This window comes from Chrysoperla carnea, chromosome 4 (assembly GCF_905475395.1).
Source record: "Chrysoperla carnea chromosome 4, inChrCarn1.1, whole genome shotgun sequence".
NCBI lineage: Eukaryota > Metazoa > Arthropoda > Insecta > Neuroptera > Chrysopidae > Chrysoperla > Chrysoperla carnea.
This window is the reverse complement of record NC_058340.1, coordinates 25,517,011-25,535,059: the sequence shown is the minus strand read 5'-3', so window position 1 is coordinate 25,535,059 and position 18,049 is coordinate 25,517,011. Positions and strand designations below refer to the sequence as shown.

Genomic DNA, 18,049 nt, shown 5'->3' with positions numbered 1-18,049 from the left:
TAAAGACAATTACCTAATGTGACTCTTCTGCAAGGTCTGCAAAATCTTCTGATCGTCCTGAGTAAGTAACTTTAACCCGGTAATGAAAAAACTAAGAAAAATATTTTTTTAATTACTCTTCTTAAAATAAAGGAAACTTTGAAATACTACAAAATGATCACCATTTTTGGAGTTTACTCCTTAAGAATTGATCCTTAAAATAAATCGTTCATCAGCTCTCGTTTTAATGTTTTTAAAAATATATAATAAGTAATTGTTATAAAAATTCAGTTGATTAATTAATAATTAGATGTGTAAAAAAAAAGGAAGAAGTAAAAATTTATACTTCTCTCTTTTTTTGTTTATTATTTGATCATTATCGATACATATGCTGCCCAACTTGAGAAAATTTTTTTCAAGAATTTTTGTTCTACAATAATAATACCTCAAATCACGTTCAATTTTTTTAAGCTAATTGTCATATTATCTCAAATTGATTATCACAGAATTAAAATTTGGATTCAAATTAAACTGTTTATATTTTTTTTCGTTCTATGTAAACAAAAATTTACATTAACCATCAGATCCCAGAACATATGACTAGAAATTCAAACTTTTTTTTCGTTTTTTTTTTTTTTTTTTTTTTTTTTTTTTTTTTTTTGTTGTAATGTTAATTTTTAAATAAGAAAAACAGCCAATCATTTTTCTTGTATTCTTTTTGATTCCTAAAAATTATAATCCAATGTAGTTATAAAAAATTTGTTCTCTAATAAAAGCGTGTATTATTAATTAATTAAATGTATTAGTCCTATCGATGACTGTTAAAACTTAATCGGTATCGAATATCCAGTTGATATTTTGGGAAAATGAAAGTAGACAACATAATAAACCCCGAAATATTATATTCAATTTTGATCAAATCCAAGCGAAAATCTGATTAATGACCTAATTAGTAATTTAACAGGCAAATCTATCAACATAAAACAACTCTGTAGTGGTCATATGGAAATGGCTTTCTGTCAAACTTTCTGAAACCATGGCTTATCTTAGTCCTTGATGAGTGGCTTATCTTAGTCCAAAATCTCAACGGAAACATAGTCTTAAAAGGGTTTTTAGATATGGATGACTAAATTTAAAAATAGGCAATAATACACTCGTTCGAGAGCTTAATATTTACTTAAGTAGAAAGTTTCATTCATCAGTGTAATTTTTAACCTCCGACGCAAAAAGGAGGGGGGGGGTGTTATAAGTTAGACCGCTATGTGCGTCTATCTGTCTGTGCCACCGAAGCTCTTAAACGGGTGAATCGAAAGCATCCTAAACTGCTCGTAAAGGATGATCAGAAACCATAGTTTCAGAAATTTTAACCAAAAGTAATTACTCATAAGGAAGTGCAGAGTCCTTTACAAATTTTATAAACAGATATCTATCTATACATTCAAAATACCATTGTCAGTTCAATTCTATATTAATCAATTCAAAGGTCAAACTGATATTTTTGAGACTAATTTTGAGTACTCAAAATAGAGATAGATTCCAACTACGGAATGTGAAGTTTTACGAAATCGTAGATGTACAAATATCGTGTTTTTGAATTTGATTTTCTCCAAATTCATTAAGTTAACGGAATAATGTTTTGTACTAAAGTCGCTTGTTATGGACATAAAACATTTTATAGTTGCCTGAGTTATATAACATCTATAATTGCATAAAATTTCGCATTCGACATTAAAAACTATCTCTATTTTGAGTATTCAAACTGTTAAAATCATTAAATCTATTTGGTCAAAATCGTATAAAAGAAAAAGTTTGTCTTATGCTCTCTCCTTTCAACTTTTTAAAACTATCTGTATGTTCGATGCCGATTAAGTTCTTACGATCAACGCTTGGACTGATTAAGGAGTTCTTCTAATGAATTTTGGAAAAATTTTGATAGTATTGGGAAGACAGAAATCATGAATTTATTTACCCATGCTTTATATTAGGTGGACAGCAATTTTTTTTTATTCCAAGTAATTTACTCTGATGCGGCACAATTATTTTTCGCCTAAATAAGATAAAATATAATTAAATTTTTTTACAAAATATGAAAGTATGATTTCATTTTCATATTAAAAATAAAATGGCACACATACGATCGATTAGTAAAGAATTAGCCTGTAGCAAAAGTTGTTACTAATATTTAGATATCTTTAAGTCTTTAGACATTAATTCATAATAAGTCGTGTTTCTCTAGCAAGATTTAGAACAACGTTAGTTTAATTTTTCCACCATTTTCGCCAGTCAATGAAAATATAATACTGGGGTTACCTTTTAAAAGGCAAATCATTAATTTTTCGAAATTTCTCATTCTCCGGAAGCTATTAAAATCACTCGTTTGTGATTATGCTTCATACGAGCTAGCCTAATGCTTTAGACGCAGTGCGCTACTAAAACGAAACAAAATAAGAATAAACAAATGGAATCACAGGGAAGTTGGACTAAGTTGGAATCAAATCAGAACATTACAGTTGATCCAGTTGGACGATTGGAGATTACATATAAAACTCTGCTTTGCAAGAAAGAGACAAGCAGCAATCTTTGAATGATTATAACCTCTTCGTTTATTAATCAATTTTAATTTAACTTTAAAATTTTGTTATGGTCATCTACCCAATTGACTGGAAATTACGCCGTTGTTCTAGCTCTTGCTGTTTAAGTAATATTCAATAAACTGTGTAAATAATTCAATATCTTTCGCCATAATATAAGAGTTATTGAGGAATATTTGTGATAAAGTGATAATACATTTTTTGCACGAAAACCATGCTGAGTTAAAATATGTTGTATGAAATTAATCTCAATTATCATGAAAAGAATACAGCCCTTACGATGATAATTTACATGCTTGAATTCTATTAATTAATTCTCACACAGGTCTGTGAGAATTTTGCTAAAAACTAAATACAGACAAAACCAGTTATAACGACACTTAAGAAACCGTACAATTAGATACGAAAATATTTATTCTTTTTTAATTTTTATTTGGAAAAAAAAATAATAATTTCGTGGTAATCTACCATTTTGCAAAGCTTTCGGAGATACCTCTTCGTTATAAACCCTGTCGGTACAAACGGTTTTGACTATATTTAAGCAATTTAATCAATAGTTATACTTACAACACGATGTTTATCCTCATTCTTCCATGAACTAACTTGAATATGTGGCGGTGGTAAAAAACTACGTAACGATTGTACTAGCTGAATTGTATCAACTAATGTTTTCTGTAACGCTTCAGATTGTTTACCATATGGTTTACACATTGATGGTCGAACGTAAGTTTTCATACGTGCCATATTCTTCATAACCTCGGCAAATGCACGTACGATTTTTTCTTGGCCACCTTCGCCAACCGATGTATTATTACTTGTGTTGACGTTACGTTTATCGTCCACAGGACCGTTACCCCCACCGTTTGCATTTGCACCGGCTGCCCATGCACCATTATGTAATGCTAGTAGATCTTTGTTGGCTGATGATAAACCTTCTAAATTTTCCAAATTTGCTCTGAAAAATGCCAAATTAAGAATTATTATTTATATACAGTGGAACCTCGTTTAACTCAAACCTAGTCAAGTTCTAATCTTCAGTAAGTTAAAAAAACGGTATTTCCTTTTCCAAAATCCCTAAATACTCGGTACCTCGAATTATTTTGAGACTTTGTAACAGGAACAAAATGTTATTTCCCTTCGAGGTATTACTAGCACAGTGGAACCTCGATTGACAGACTCCGTAAGTCATAGTAAAATATAATGACGTAATTTGTTTCAATAAATATGTATTTGAAAATCCTGCCTTCCTGATTCGGAATTTTAGAAATTAAATTCTTAAATTAATATCTCGAGTTACTTGTTAAGTCGAAAAATTATTAACTAAATATTTTTTGCATTTCCCTTGGCGTTATAAAGGCTCCACTGTAAATTATTTTTATAATTAAAAGGTTCCTCGCCCCCTCCCTATTCTAAGATTAAATGAGAAATTCCCTGTTTTTTATTTGTACAGATTCTAATAAAAATCACTTACTACGATAAAGAAAATACATTGTGACTCTGATTTACACGATTTTTTAGATTCCCCATATTTTATAGCCCCAACTTAGTTTTTCACCTTAATACTGCTCTATGAGTGAGACTAAAATTTTCAAAACCTTGATTATTCTCTAATTCCCTAGCATACTCAAGTTTTAAAGATTTCCCTATTCGTCATCCTAAACCACATCTTACCGTAAGAAATCAGTTAGTTTATGATCCATAACAGGTAATTCAAAATGTTGATTCTTTTGCTGTTGTTGCGCTTGTTGATGTTGCTGTTGTTGCTGCTGAGCTTGCTGTTGCTGAGCTTGTTGAGCTTGCTGAGCTGCCTGCACCTGTTTTGTAATATCCTGCAACTGTTGTTGATGTAACTGATGACGTTGTTTCTCTAAATTCTGTTGAGCAATAACACGATTCTGTTGTTGAATTATTGCGGCTGTAATTTGTTGTTGACTTGGTTGGGGTTGTGGAGCAACCGATTTAGGACGTTCCATTTTTGTGCTACTACTTGTCTCTGTTAAATCCACTGGACCCATACCGAGATGTGTACCTAAATTAGGCGGTGGTATCGGCATAGGAAACTGTGAATCACTGTTACTTGTTTGTCCGTCTGAAATATATGTAGGTGCCGTTTGAGTTAAATGTTGTATTGTTTTTTGAGTCAGATCCATTTGATTTTTGTAGTATCGGCATGCAGCATTCGGACAATTTTGAACAACTTCCACGATAAATTCTTTTTCCATACCAAATTGTTCTCGACCTATTGTATAAGATTCCATTACCTATAAAAAGAAATTTTAGAAAATACAAAAACATTTACAAACAGGGTATCCAGTCACACCGGATTAAATATTTATAAGTGGTGGGTTTAGGTTTAGATCCGTGATGCCTTGTTGATTTTGATTTTAAAAATTTTTATGGAAACCGGTCGATGTATATATATATATACAAGGTGGGCCATTTTAATCTATTAAGGCTAATAGATCTTTTTGTAGTTAATCAAACAAAAAATAACATTAAAAAAAGTTGCAGAGTTTGATGAGGGACATCATGTTCTAACATCAGATTGTATTAAAGCTAATTTTAGGACCTAAATTGACAATTAAAGCAACCCGAAGAACTAGATCCAATCTTATATACCCCTGATGATACACCCTCCATCAAACTCTGCAACTCTTATTTAAGTTATTTTTGATTGTCCAACTACAAAACGATCTATTAAACCATTTTAATCTATAATGGTCCACCCTGTAGATATATATTGGGTCTAGGGCGCCATCACCATCAAATCCGGCATTAAATTGTATTTATAACGATTCATGAGGAACTTAATCCTCAATTATTGGATACCATGAAATAATAATATACATGCAACTTACAGCTCTTACTGTACCCTCCAGTCCCAAATGAAGTCCATGGGGACCAGCCATATGTTTAAGCATAACAGCATTTGCAAAATGTTCATATGGTAATATAATTTTACCATTTTCACGAAGAACTAATCTACCTTGAGTATCTAACGCAACTCGAGATGCCATCATTCTAAAAACAATTTGTTTGGTTAGATAAAATATCTAGGGCAAATTTTATATACAAGATCTTACTGTAAATAAGCAGCACTAGGAAGCATCGATGCTTCTTTTAATTCTGTAAAACATTGTAGTAACTCTACGGAAGGATTCCATCCTTTATTTTGTAAGTATAATTGTAAAAGCATATATAATTTTTCTGTAACATAACCAGATCCCGGGAAACCTATATTCGATTGATTTGTAACATCGTTTACAGCTGTTTGCTGTAAACTTTTCGCTAATACATTTTTCATAGTTTCCGTGATATCCATACTGAATATAAACTTTTAATACTGTTACGAGATTTTTTTTTATTCAAGAGATTTTGTTTATAAATATTTACTACAAAAGAGAATATTTAATTTATAAAATAGATTATTCTCAACATGTTATTCTGAATATTTATTTATACTTTCAAAGTTTTTCTTAACTCAAGAAAAGTATACTTTCAGTTTATAAACACTTCCATCACAGCTTCCATACTTAAATTTTGTTTGTTCTTTGATTTATTAAAGGTACATTTACATGATTCTAAAATGTTGGTAAAGCCTACTTTAAATGATTCAATCACTGACTAGACATTTGAAAGTTTGATTTAAAGTCCTTTTGAAATATGGATCAAAAATCACGAAAGTATTTCTATATTATTTTTAGATATTTATCTAACAAAACCTTACGCATTCGAGGAACGCAAATAAAAATTTTCATCTTCCAGTTTATGCTTAAAATCTTGTTCTTGTACATAAATCTGAAGTATGGCATTTTTCCACTCACTCCTTTGCTCAGTGAATAGGTCATTAAAATTAGAAATAAAGTATTCCAGAGATATTCGTCAAGAATTATCAAGATCCATATATATTTTGAAAATTTGACCGAAAGTGATTTTCGGTATAGAAAAAAAGCAGAAAACTCTTCCTCTGTATGTCCTCTTTGTATGTACGCCGTACCTTCTTTATTAAAAAACTTATTAGGGCTTGGTGGAGTTTATCAATCATAATCAGCATTCGCTTGCTACCTGCATATGTCCGGACGTAATAAAATCATTCTTTGAATTGTTAACATCAGCGTTTGACTTCGCTTGGTATATCAATGGATCAGAGCTCTTATTGTTGTATATAATACCAAGTGGGATCAAGTTATATTTAATATTTTATATCTGCCTCTCTCCAATACTTTGACTAAAAATGGCAAATTGCTTGCTTCTAAACTCAATTTTAGTGGCTCAAACTAAGGTTAAAGACACTATAAAAATAGACTGGCGTAGTTTGCATTTATTCTACTTACATTCTACTTAAAGATATATATTCGTGTTGATTTTATTTCTTTATTGTTTTATATTTATTATTTTTTATATCAATGCTTTTAAGTAATCACAAATAATGAAAAACGTAAGACGTAAAAAAATTGGTCGATCATATTCAAGTATTTCAGCTTTTCAACTGCCAAAATGTAAAACGTTAAACAAAATTGATTCAATTTGCTTACGTTTTACGTTTTTTATATGTGATGGCCTGTATGACCATTAACAATCTCAATAACACAGCATCGTAGATTTGACAACCCACACCTCTGAGAGGCTGAGATACATGTAGGTCAGCCTTTATATTAAGTACATATTTAAATAATAAATTTTAAAATAAATAAAGGACAATAGGCATAAGGACAATTTCTTTATAATATAAAATATGCTGTTTGTCTTTTGATTTTAACAAGCATTTACTTTTTTAAATAAATACATTTTCATAAAGTTCTCTCTACGTATCATGAATATCATTAATGATATCCGGATCCGTAAATATTATCTATGATCTTTTGTGGATAGATTTCTCAACGTTGGTGGCGTCCTTTCAATTTCATTTACGCTTTGTAATTCGTTGAATTAAGTTGTGAAAAGTAAACTTAAACAGAATTCATGGATAATTTATCTGCAAATATTACAAAACGGTGATATAATCGTTTTATAAATGTTTAAAAATATTGAATATAAGTATTAAACTAATTAATTGCCGATTAAATTTTTTTTTAAATAATGGCGTTAATTTAGTTTCATTATGTATTTGTACAATTTAACGTTGCAACGGGCTACCGGCATTACTCATGCCATTCACGGTAATTTTTCGGGTACGAAAACACAAGAGCTTTTAATCTCACGTGGAAAAAGTCTTGAATTATTACGGCCCGATGCAAATACCGGTAAAGTTCATACTTTATTGGCGATTGAAATATTTGGTGTTATTCGATCGTTGATGCCTGTACGATTGACGGGAGGAACCAAAGGTAAGTTTTATTCAATTATATTTTTGAAATTATGCACTACGGTATCTCCGATGTATGGAATTAATCGTATATCGGTCGAAGTTAGTGCTAAATTAATTTGCGAGGGCATGCATCGTTGGTAATGAACTAGATAAAGAACTCGTTACCTGGTATTTTTGCCTCGTACATATTTATACGAGAAGTACATACTGAAAAGCATACGATATTTTAAATCCGTAATAAGAAATCAGTAAGGCTATTCGAACACTTGTGTCTAACACAAATGCTACCTTAACGAATTTATCTTTAAAAAGCTTATAGAACGCCAGACAATTAACCAAATTAAGGCATTTTTTAAGTAGATTACGAATCCGTTGTTGAAGCAGATGAAAATTAATAGTTTTTCCTTGTGATTGCGTTTCCCGTCTATTTATAATCCACGTGTTGGCCATGCGTTTAATGGGGCCTGCGAAGAGCTAGCACTAGTCTGTGGATTATTTGGTTAACCCTGTGATTGCGTTCATTCATTAATCCTCAGATAACATTCTCAAAACATTTCGATAATACAAAAAATAATTATTTGAACATGTTTTGATATTTACAGATTATATTGTTGTTGGATCGGATTCAGGGCGTATTGTTATCTTGGAATATCACCCAGCCAAAAATCAATTCGAAAAAGTTCATCAAGAAACATTCGGTAAATCAGGATGTCGTCGAATAGTTCCCGGTCAATATTTGGCCATAGATCCAAAAGGGCGTGCAATCATGATTGGTGCAATCGAAAAACAAAAATTGGTGTATATTTTGAACAGAGACGAACTAATTCGGTTGACCATTTCATCACCCCTCGAGGCCCACAAATCTAACACTTTAGTAACTCACATGGTTGGTGTGGACAATGGTTTTAACAATCCAATGTTCGCATGTTTGGAAATCGACTACGAAGAAGCTGACTCAGATCCAACGGGTGAAGCAGCGCAAAAAACTCAACAGATTTTAAGCTTCTACGAATTGGATGTTGGTTTAAATCACGTGGTCCGAACGTACTCAGAACCACTTGAAGAACACACTAATTTTTTAATATCAGTACCTGGAGATAAAGATGGTCCAAGTGGAGTATTAATTTGCTCGGAGAACTACTTAACATATAAAAATCTTGGTGATCAACCCGATATTCGATGTCCTATTCCACGTCGACGAAACGATTTGGATGACCCAGAACGTGGTATGATATTTGTATGCTCGGCTACGCATAAAACAAAGTCAATGTTCTTTTTCTTGGCTCAAACCGAACAAGGCGATATCTTTAAGATCACGTTAGAAGTACAAAAGGAGATTGTCACGGAAATTAAATTGAAATATTTTGACACGGTTCCGGTTGCGTCGGCTATGTGTGTCATGAAAACAGGGTTCTTGTTTGTTGCATCTGAATTTGGAAATCATTATCTTTATCAGATTGCTCATTTGGGTGATGATGATGATGAACCTGAATTTAGTTCAGCCATTCCACTTGAAGAAGGTGATACGTTCTTCTTTGCTCCACGTCCACTACGAAATTTGGTTTTAATTGATGAAATGGAATCGTTGTCTCCTATTTTGGCATGCCAGGTAAGCGTTAATCGGAATTATATAAAATTTTGTAATGATAAAAGGTGGCCAGAAATGGGAAATTCTGGTAGTTGAGGAAATAAGGTATTCGACCGAGGAAAAAACGTTTATATGTATATCGAAAACTATGAGTTTTGGTGAAAATTTTCAAGTTTTGAAAAATGCTTAGAATCGCCCAAAATATAAAATTAAACGGTTTTCAAATCAAATTTTTTACGAGAACCATGAATTTTAATTTATTTCCGTCAAGAACGAATAAAATTTTCCACCGGCTTCCATTCCTTGGTCAGACTGTTTTTTCGATTAGATTTCCTCAATTATTAGAAATTTAGAAAATTGGACACCTTAAATGATGACTTTTTAGATCCGTGTTTCAACTGATTGAACAGTGATTACAACCTTCTAAACTGATAATTTATTCTAGAATACAAAATACATCTTCAGGAGAGTTAAATTACAATTTTTCATTTTTTTTATTTATTTATTATAGGTTGCTGATTTAGCCAATGAAGATACACCACAACTCTATGCATTATGTGGTAGAGGACCCAGGTCATCGTTACGTGTATTACGTCACGGTCTTGAAGTAACTGAAATGGCTGTATCAGAACTTCCCGGAAATCCAAATGCAGTATGGACTGTAAAACGCAGAATTGATGGTATGTTGTAAATCTATAACTTATTTTAAAAAGTTAGCTTAGCAAAAAAAAAAAGCAAGTTCTAAACAAGCTGGTGAATTTGATTCCGATTAATCAAACACCAGTTTTGTTTTCGTTTTCAGAGATTCCGATGATTCATTCCAAGGCTGGCTGATTTATCAAATATTTTCTTTATGAGAAGGTAAGATATCCATCGTTCAAACAAAAAACTGATCTAAAGTAAATCTAATAAAACAGCCATGAACCAAAGATAAGGAACAATTTTTGCCAAGAACTACATGTGCAAATATGATGATTTATAATTTACCTTAGGACACCTATGATTTGGTTGTGATTAGTGTAATAAATCTGAATTGTCATGTAGCATATTGCTTATAAAATAAGGAAGTTCTCTTATTCATTCCACTTAATAATCGTTACGTTCGCTTACGTTTTAAGTGAAGTCCTTGATCTTTAAAATTTCTATTTCAGGTTGTTATGAATCTGAAAAGGGGTTTCATTGCCCCCTGTCACTGTCCCATGCCAACTTTAAATAAAGATTTTTTTTTTTTAAATTTTATATTGTGGAAAAAATGTGTTTTTGTCATTTTTTTAATTATTAGATTTCATATTTGATTATTTTGAAGAGTTTAAATGATTAAATAAATATTTTTAGTAGCTTGATAACCACCGAATTACAGCCTTCACCTCCCTTGCTCTCACTTTGCTTCCGTTTTTCACCCCCCTTAGGAGTAGAATTTCAGAAAATTCTTTCTTAGCGGATGCCTACATCATACAAAGAACACACCCTCCAAGTTTCAGCGGTTTAGGGTGTGCCTTGATCCGCCAGTCAGTCATTCAGGACAAATCATTTTTTATGTGACGTATATAGTCTGACAACACTGCAATGTTTATGTTGACATTTTACAATCAGTTTATGTTATCATAACTATCTCAAAAACAAAAAACAGGAATGATTTGTAAATGAACAGATATTAATAAGCCTTTCTAAGCTTGAATTTCTGGGTCTCGAGTTATGAACCTTAAATTAGTTTATAAACATTCATTTCCCTATAATATAATGTAATAACCCGCCTTAAATAAGTCACGTTAACAACGTTTTCCCGAAAACGAAGAACAGAAATGACTTTATATTTTAGGTAGGCTTTCCTTATTATATTAATAATTGACTGTCAATTTTTAATATAATAAGGAAAGTTATTAATTCATAACAACCTTAAATTGTCGAAATATTTTATTTCGAATAAAATATTAAATCAAGGGTACTTGATTTTTTTCTTTATAATTTAAAAATTAAAAAACGGCTCTCCCAGATAATTTAAATTATCCCTTTTTTTTGTATTTTCAAAAATATATTTTTTAATTTTTTAGTTTGATTTTATGTTACAGAAAAATACGATGCATATATTATCGTATCTTTTGTAAATGCTACTCTAGTACTTTCAATTGGTGAAACTGTTGAAGAAGTCACTGATAGTGGTTTTTTGGGTACGGAATTAACATTGTGTTGTGCATCACTCGCCGAAGATGCATTAGTTCAGGTAAATATAATTTTTATATTTTTAGGCTATATTAAACCAACGCAAAATTTACATATAACGATGACATGAATTTACTCTAAAATATTTGCGATTATTTATTGTTTTAAACATTATTACAGCGAATTCGCGACGTCTTTTTGGAACAATTTCGTTAAATTGTCATACAATAAATTCCGACTAAAGTATTTTATAGCCACAGTAAATATTTTGCGTTGGGCTACAAAGAGCTTAAATTTAATTATTCTTTCGCATATTCTTGCTATTTCTAATGATTTTATCAAACCATTCATTATGGAATTAAACTAGTATGCGAATATTAAAAAACAGTCACCTTGTCGCCTCCCTTAAATTGAAAATGTGTTTATTGGAGTGAACTTCAAGGTAGATATAAAAATCCTAAAAATATTCACACAATATATTTTAAGTTAAGCCATTTATTAATATAAAAAAATATTATTGCAGGTTTATCCAGGCGGTGTACGACATATCAATGCCGCACGTCGTGTAAATGATTGGAAAGCACCGGGGAAAAAATCGATTGTACGTTGTGCTGTGAATCAACGACAGGTTGTTATTGCATTTGCTGGTGGCGAACTTGTTTACTTCGAAATGAATGTGGTAAGTAAAAAAGTGAAATTAACAAAATTGAAAACCTGATCTTAATCGCACAATTAAAAACTTTTCAAACCCCTAGGCCTTGAAAGAGAAGTCTATTTTATGAAAATTTTCATAGATTGGTCCGACAAACCCAGTTAAGATTTAAGTTAGTAATTTTCAATATGATGAGACAAAATGCTGAGTACTTTGATGTTTAGCAGCAAATTTTCCCTCTTAAAGAAGATCTGATAATTTGTTTTAGAAAAAAAATTGTTAGATTTAAAAAATATATAAACCATATTTATATGTTTTTTATCCATTGTTTACAGGCAGGATTTTTGGGGGAATATGATGAGCATAAATCAATGGAAGCGGAAGTTTTATGTATGGCCCTTGGCACAGTCGAGCCAGGAAAACAACGATCAAATTTCTTAGCTGTAGGTCTCTCAAATAGCACTGTGAAAATTATATCTTTAGATCCAGCTGATTGTTTAGCACCAAGATCTTCTCAATATCTTCCTGTAGTACCTGAATCTCTATGTATCGTTGAAATGGGTTGCTCTGATCACGATAACAACAAAGATGATCTTCCTGGATCCACATCGTCGCTATATTTATACGTGGGTCTATCAAATGGAGCTTTATCACGGACTGTGCTTGATCCAGTCTTGGGTGAATTGAAGGATCCAAGAACACGATATTTGGGAACACGTCCAGTTAAATTATTCCGTATTAAAATGCAAGATTCTGAAGCGGTTTTAGCCATATCTAGTCGTTCATGGCTGTCATATTACTACCAAAATCGTTTTTACTTGACACCTTTATCGTATGAAACACTAGAATATGCAAGCGGTTTCTCATCGGAACAATGTCCTGAAGGTATTGTTGCAATTTCATCGAATACATTACGAATTCTTGCCCTGGAAAAATTGGGTGCCGTGTTTAACCAAGTATCATTTCCATTGGAGTATACCCCACGAAAGTTTGTGATACATCCAAAATCAAATAATCTAATAATTATTGAAACTGAACATAATGCGTACACGGACGATACAAAAAAACAACGACGAATTCAAATGGCTGAAGAGATGTGTGAAGCTGCGGGTGAAAATGAACAAGAATTAGCAAAAGAAATGGCACAAGCATTTTTAAATGAAGATCTACCAGAAAATATATTTTCAGCACCAAAAGCTGGACATGGAATGTGGGCATCGTTAATACGTGTTATGGATTCAAAACAAGGCAATAGTTTATTAATTCATCGTTTGGAACAGAATGAAGCTGCGATTTCGTTATGTTTTGTACGGTAAGTTTTTGTTCATTTATATATTTTTTTTTGCAAATGATATAATTTTTAATATGATGATTAAAGAATTGCCTTAGGACACTACTGATTCATTGTGATTAGTGTATTTAATCTGAAAATTTCATATGTATGTTTCCACTAGCTTTTCTCGCCTTTTCGTTTGCGTGATTGTAAGTACAAAATTTTTCTCAGAAAAAAAATTTCTGTTCAAATTAATCATAAAACGTTCGTCAAAGATTTTCGAATAACTGTTCGAAAATCACGTCGATCCCATTCTTTATTCGAATTTATATGGAATTAAGTCACCTCTTTGTTGAGCAGTATCCAAAGTCATTAAAAATCGAATTTAACTTCGACAATCAAATTTAAACCTTCGTCTATCACGTGAAATTTCCACACAGAGTTGGTCGCGGCGATATGCAAATTATACATATAATTATTAAAACATTATTCTTTGGAAATAATTTATAAATCATAATTATAACATTAATTACTTTGTTAACATCAAAGTAGATTTATAATTTTATTTTCTAACAATAATAAGATCTAGAATATTTTATGAATCATAATTGGGCATAGTTCAAATAATAAAACATAGATGGACCTACGGTTAGCTTGAATAACTGACGATGCTGTACTCGAAATCAGCTACCAGACTTCGAGTACAGCGTCTACCGATCACGCGATGATCGAAGGGTTAAAGGAACATACCTATAAATATAATTAATAGTGTTCACAATATTAATTTCGACATAAAATACAATTTACGATTTTTTTGTTTCAGATTTCATAATCAACCTGAAAGTAATTTATATTTAATTGTTGGTGTTGCTAAAGATATGCAGTTGAATCCACGTGTCGCAACTATTGGATTTTTGGATACATATTTAGTATCAAATGGTGGAGCTACCCTTGAACTTGTACATCGAACATCATGTAATGAAGTACCAGGTGCATTATGTGCACATCAAGGACGATTATTAGCTTCGGTTGGCAAAGTATTGAGATTGTATGATTTAGGGAAGAAAAAACTTCTACGAAAATGTGAAAATAAGGTAATTATTAAAACCAAAATAAATGTATTGAAATCAAATTAAGTTAAGAAAACGTATTTGCGTTTCCTGTTTATTATGGAAATAAGATTTTGATTTTTCCTCCTAGAGCAAAAGATTGATAGTGTATATAACGAATAAAGTGAAATTACAATAAAGTGAAATTATTGGCCAAAAATGGCACGGACATACGTGACAGAACCCGTTAATCTGACATCAGATTCGTAATGTGCCACCATAAATACTTATTAGATACAGTTAGGGCGATAAATACTGAGTTTTTCGTTTTTGTGCCAAAAAGTAAAAAATGCACGATTTTTGGGATACGTGAAAGAATTTGTGTAATCTGACATCGGATTCTTATGCAGCGACCAAAAGTATACTTTATAGTACAATGGCATTTTAAGCTAAAATAAGCATTTACAAATTTTGGGCTACATATGCACCCCCGCTGAGGACCTATGCCCCCTTATGGCTAGGTTAAGTTGGTTGAATGTTCCTTGGGATCCTATAAACACGTTACAAAAAGTTTCGTTAAAATCGGTGCTGTTTCCACACTTTTCAACTTTCGACTCATCCGGATTATTCATTGTATTATATAATAATAAGCATTTAATGAGGGATGGGGGGGGGGTGGTGTATAAACCTTAATAATGGAATTCTACTGCTCACTATTTTATTCTTAAATGATGATAAAAAAACTATTTCTGCTTAACTTGATGAAATCCTGCAGTGCTGATTTTTCTAATTAAATTTAATCAAAGATTTTCCATTTCCACTTGAAATTTAATATGAATTTTTATTTGAATATAGCACATTCCATATCACATCGTCAACATTCAAGCAATGGGTCAACGTATCTACGTGGCCGATGTTCAAGAATCAATTTATATGATACGCTATCGACGCCGTGAAAATCAATTAATTATATTCGCTGATGATACTGTACCACGATGGGTTACAACGACAACAATCTTGGATTACGATACAATGGCAATAGCTGATAAATTTGCGAATATTACAATTGTACGTTTGGCTAGTGACGTTTCCGATGATGTTGATGAAGATCCAACTGGCAATAAAGCATTATGGGATCGAGGTAAATTTTCTAAAAACAGTTTTTTAAAGCCTTTCAGTTTTTTTCTTCCTATCCTCCGAATTTTTCAAAGTTTTTTTTTTTAAACTTTTTTTTTCCTAATTATTGTACTCGAAAATCGGACAGGTTAATTTTTTATTAATACTGAGGTGTTTTACACTGCACTAGGTAACGGAACCCTATGTTTATTAGTTAGTGTGTGACACACACTTGACCCCATTTTGAAATGATGTAACAATCTTTAACATGCTAGACTTATGAATGTTAAGTGATTCAAAACAATAGCTGATTATTTTTATTTAAAACAGAAAAATACTTTAAAAACATAAATACCAATTGTTTCTAAAAACAAAAAATTTTCATTTCCAGGTTTATTAAATGGCGCATCACAAAAAGCGGACACCGTTGCCAGTTTTCATGTTGGTGAAATAGTCACATCACTACAAAAAGCAACTTTAATTCCCGGTGGCTCTGAAGCACTAGTATATTGTACCGTTAGTGGTGCTGTAGGGGCATTTGTACCATTTTCATCACGTGAAGATCATGATTTCTTTCAACATTTAGAGATGCACATGCGTAGTGAGAATTCACCATTATGTGGACGTGATCATATCTCATACAGAAGTTATTATTATCCAGTTAAGAATGTGATCGATGGTGATTTATGTGAACAATTCAATTCATTAGATTTAGCTAAACAGAAAAGTATTGCTGAAGATTTAGATCGACGAACACCGGCTGAAGTTTCCAAGAAGTTGGAAGATATCCGTACCAGATATGCATTTTAAGATATTAAATTTAATATTAAAGACATTAAAATATTGTAATATTTTTCATTTATGTATAATTTTTAATTTATAAATAAAAAAATCGTAATAAAAACAATGTGAAAGATCATCTGCTGTAAGAAATCTTATTTCCGTTGTAAACAATCTCCATGAAGTTCCCCATGTGAAAAATCTGCTGTAAGAAGTTTAGGTTCCGTTATAAACAATCTATTTTACGCACTAAACTATCATTATTAGGAATGTACAAGTTTTTGCCAAGTAACCAAATTTGAAATACATGTGTATTTCGGGTAATATCTCTCATTCATTATAGGAGAGGTTTGGGGGCTAGAACTCTCATTGAGAATAATGAATTTTCAAAACCGTGAGAGAAATCCATGAGACATGAATATGACATTGCGGAAAGCCAGCGCCAAAACACACTCGACGTTCGAATGTACCGACTGAAAGTTGAAAATCATTTCCGGATCACTATCTACATACCATACATCGATTTGTTTCTGACACATTTACAGGATCGATTCAAATATTGCGATATCTGAGAAACTGCATCCAATCATTAAATTACCCCATCCATCGAGTTTCATAAAATTCCAAATCAAAAGTTTTTTTTGTGTTCTTCTCAGGAAAGTTGTAGTTAACCATGCTCATATACTATTTTTTACATTTGTAACATTCGTGACTCAAAGAAGTGGTAATGTTATTACCAGTCTGTATACGTTCCATGTTCCTATATGCCACGCTAGAGACCAAACATCAATCGATTTGTCTTCAGCGACTTCGGAACCATTATTAGGAAGATTAATACAAGTCTAGATTTGAATGGGTCTCGACTGATCATGTTTTTTTCTTTTCAGTTTTTATATAACGCAATCGAGTTTGATATTTTAAATTTATTTTTTTATTATATTCTACAATAACTTCAAATTTTAAAGACCCTCTTAATCGCTCACTGGCTGGCAATGCTGTTAATTAAAATTTTTGAAATCTGAAAAACTGAAATTTAAGGTTTCAAGAAAAAAACATACAAAAATCTATTTATGCAGATAATTTATTAATAGAAACTAAAAAATAAACCTTGGAACATTCTATAATTTTCAAAGTATAAAAACTAAATAACATTCTTTTATTATTTATCACACTTTTTCAAATCCGACTTTTAGTAGATCATTATCGCCACAGCCTTAAATTAATTCTGAGTACTAATAATTTAGTAGTTAATTAAATAAATTAATATTTTATTTAAAATATTTAAATACATGACACAAGTTGAAACTCGGATTGTACTAAAAAACCTATTTGTTCAAAACCAGCAATATTTTTCTGAAGTTCTAGTTTTAACAAAGATTTTTAAGCAAAACACTAATAAAAATTCACGAAATTGGAGTGAATAGGAAATTCAAATTTCTTACTCTGATTGTTTTCTGATTAATAGTATATATTTGTGAATCAGTAATCAATCATAATGAATAGGAAATTCTAATTTCTTGTTCATGAATCAGAATTTTTTTTATTATTAGTTT

At 31.4% G+C, this 18,049-nt stretch overlaps 2 protein-coding genes across 3 annotated transcripts; one reads left to right on the top strand and one right to left on the bottom strand.

Moving 5' to 3' along the window:
- Positions 1–1,985: 1,985 nt before the first annotated feature.
- LOC123298231 lies at positions 1,986–6,140 on the bottom strand. The gene is made up of 6 exons (XM_044880183.1): positions 6,033–6,140; positions 5,654–5,962; positions 5,429–5,591; positions 4,242–4,831; positions 3,138–3,525; positions 1,986–2,026 (listed from the first exon to the last, which is right to left on the bottom strand). The coding sequence occupies exons 2-6, from the start codon at positions 5,890–5,892 to the stop codon at positions 1,997–1,999; spliced, it is 1,410 nt and encodes a 469-aa protein (XP_044736118.1). The 5' UTR covers positions 5,893–5,962; positions 6,033–6,140; the 3' UTR covers positions 1,986–1,996.
- Positions 6,141–7,478: 1,338 nt separating this feature from the next.
- Positions 7,479–16,568, top strand: LOC123298217 (splicing factor 3B subunit 3). Of its 2 annotated transcripts, XM_044880166.1 has the most exons (9): positions 7,483–7,897; positions 8,481–9,487; positions 9,978–10,146; positions 11,536–11,687; positions 12,150–12,305; positions 12,614–13,590; positions 14,375–14,645; positions 15,456–15,741; positions 16,108–16,568. In XM_044880166.1, exons 1-9 carry the CDS (start codon positions 7,672–7,674, stop codon positions 16,524–16,526), a joined length of 3,663 nt encoding a protein of 1,220 aa, XP_044736101.1. In that variant the 5' UTR covers positions 7,483–7,671; the 3' UTR covers positions 16,527–16,568. The 2 variants fall into 2 exon arrangements, with proteins under 2 accessions (XP_044736102.1, XP_044736101.1); XM_044880167.1 differs by lacking the exons at positions 11,536–11,687; positions 12,150–12,305; positions 12,614–13,590; ... (1 more) ...; positions 15,456–15,741; positions 16,108–16,568 and adding an exon at positions 10,269–10,327 and having other exon boundaries at positions 7,479–7,897.
- Positions 16,569–18,049: the final 1,481 nt, after the last annotated feature.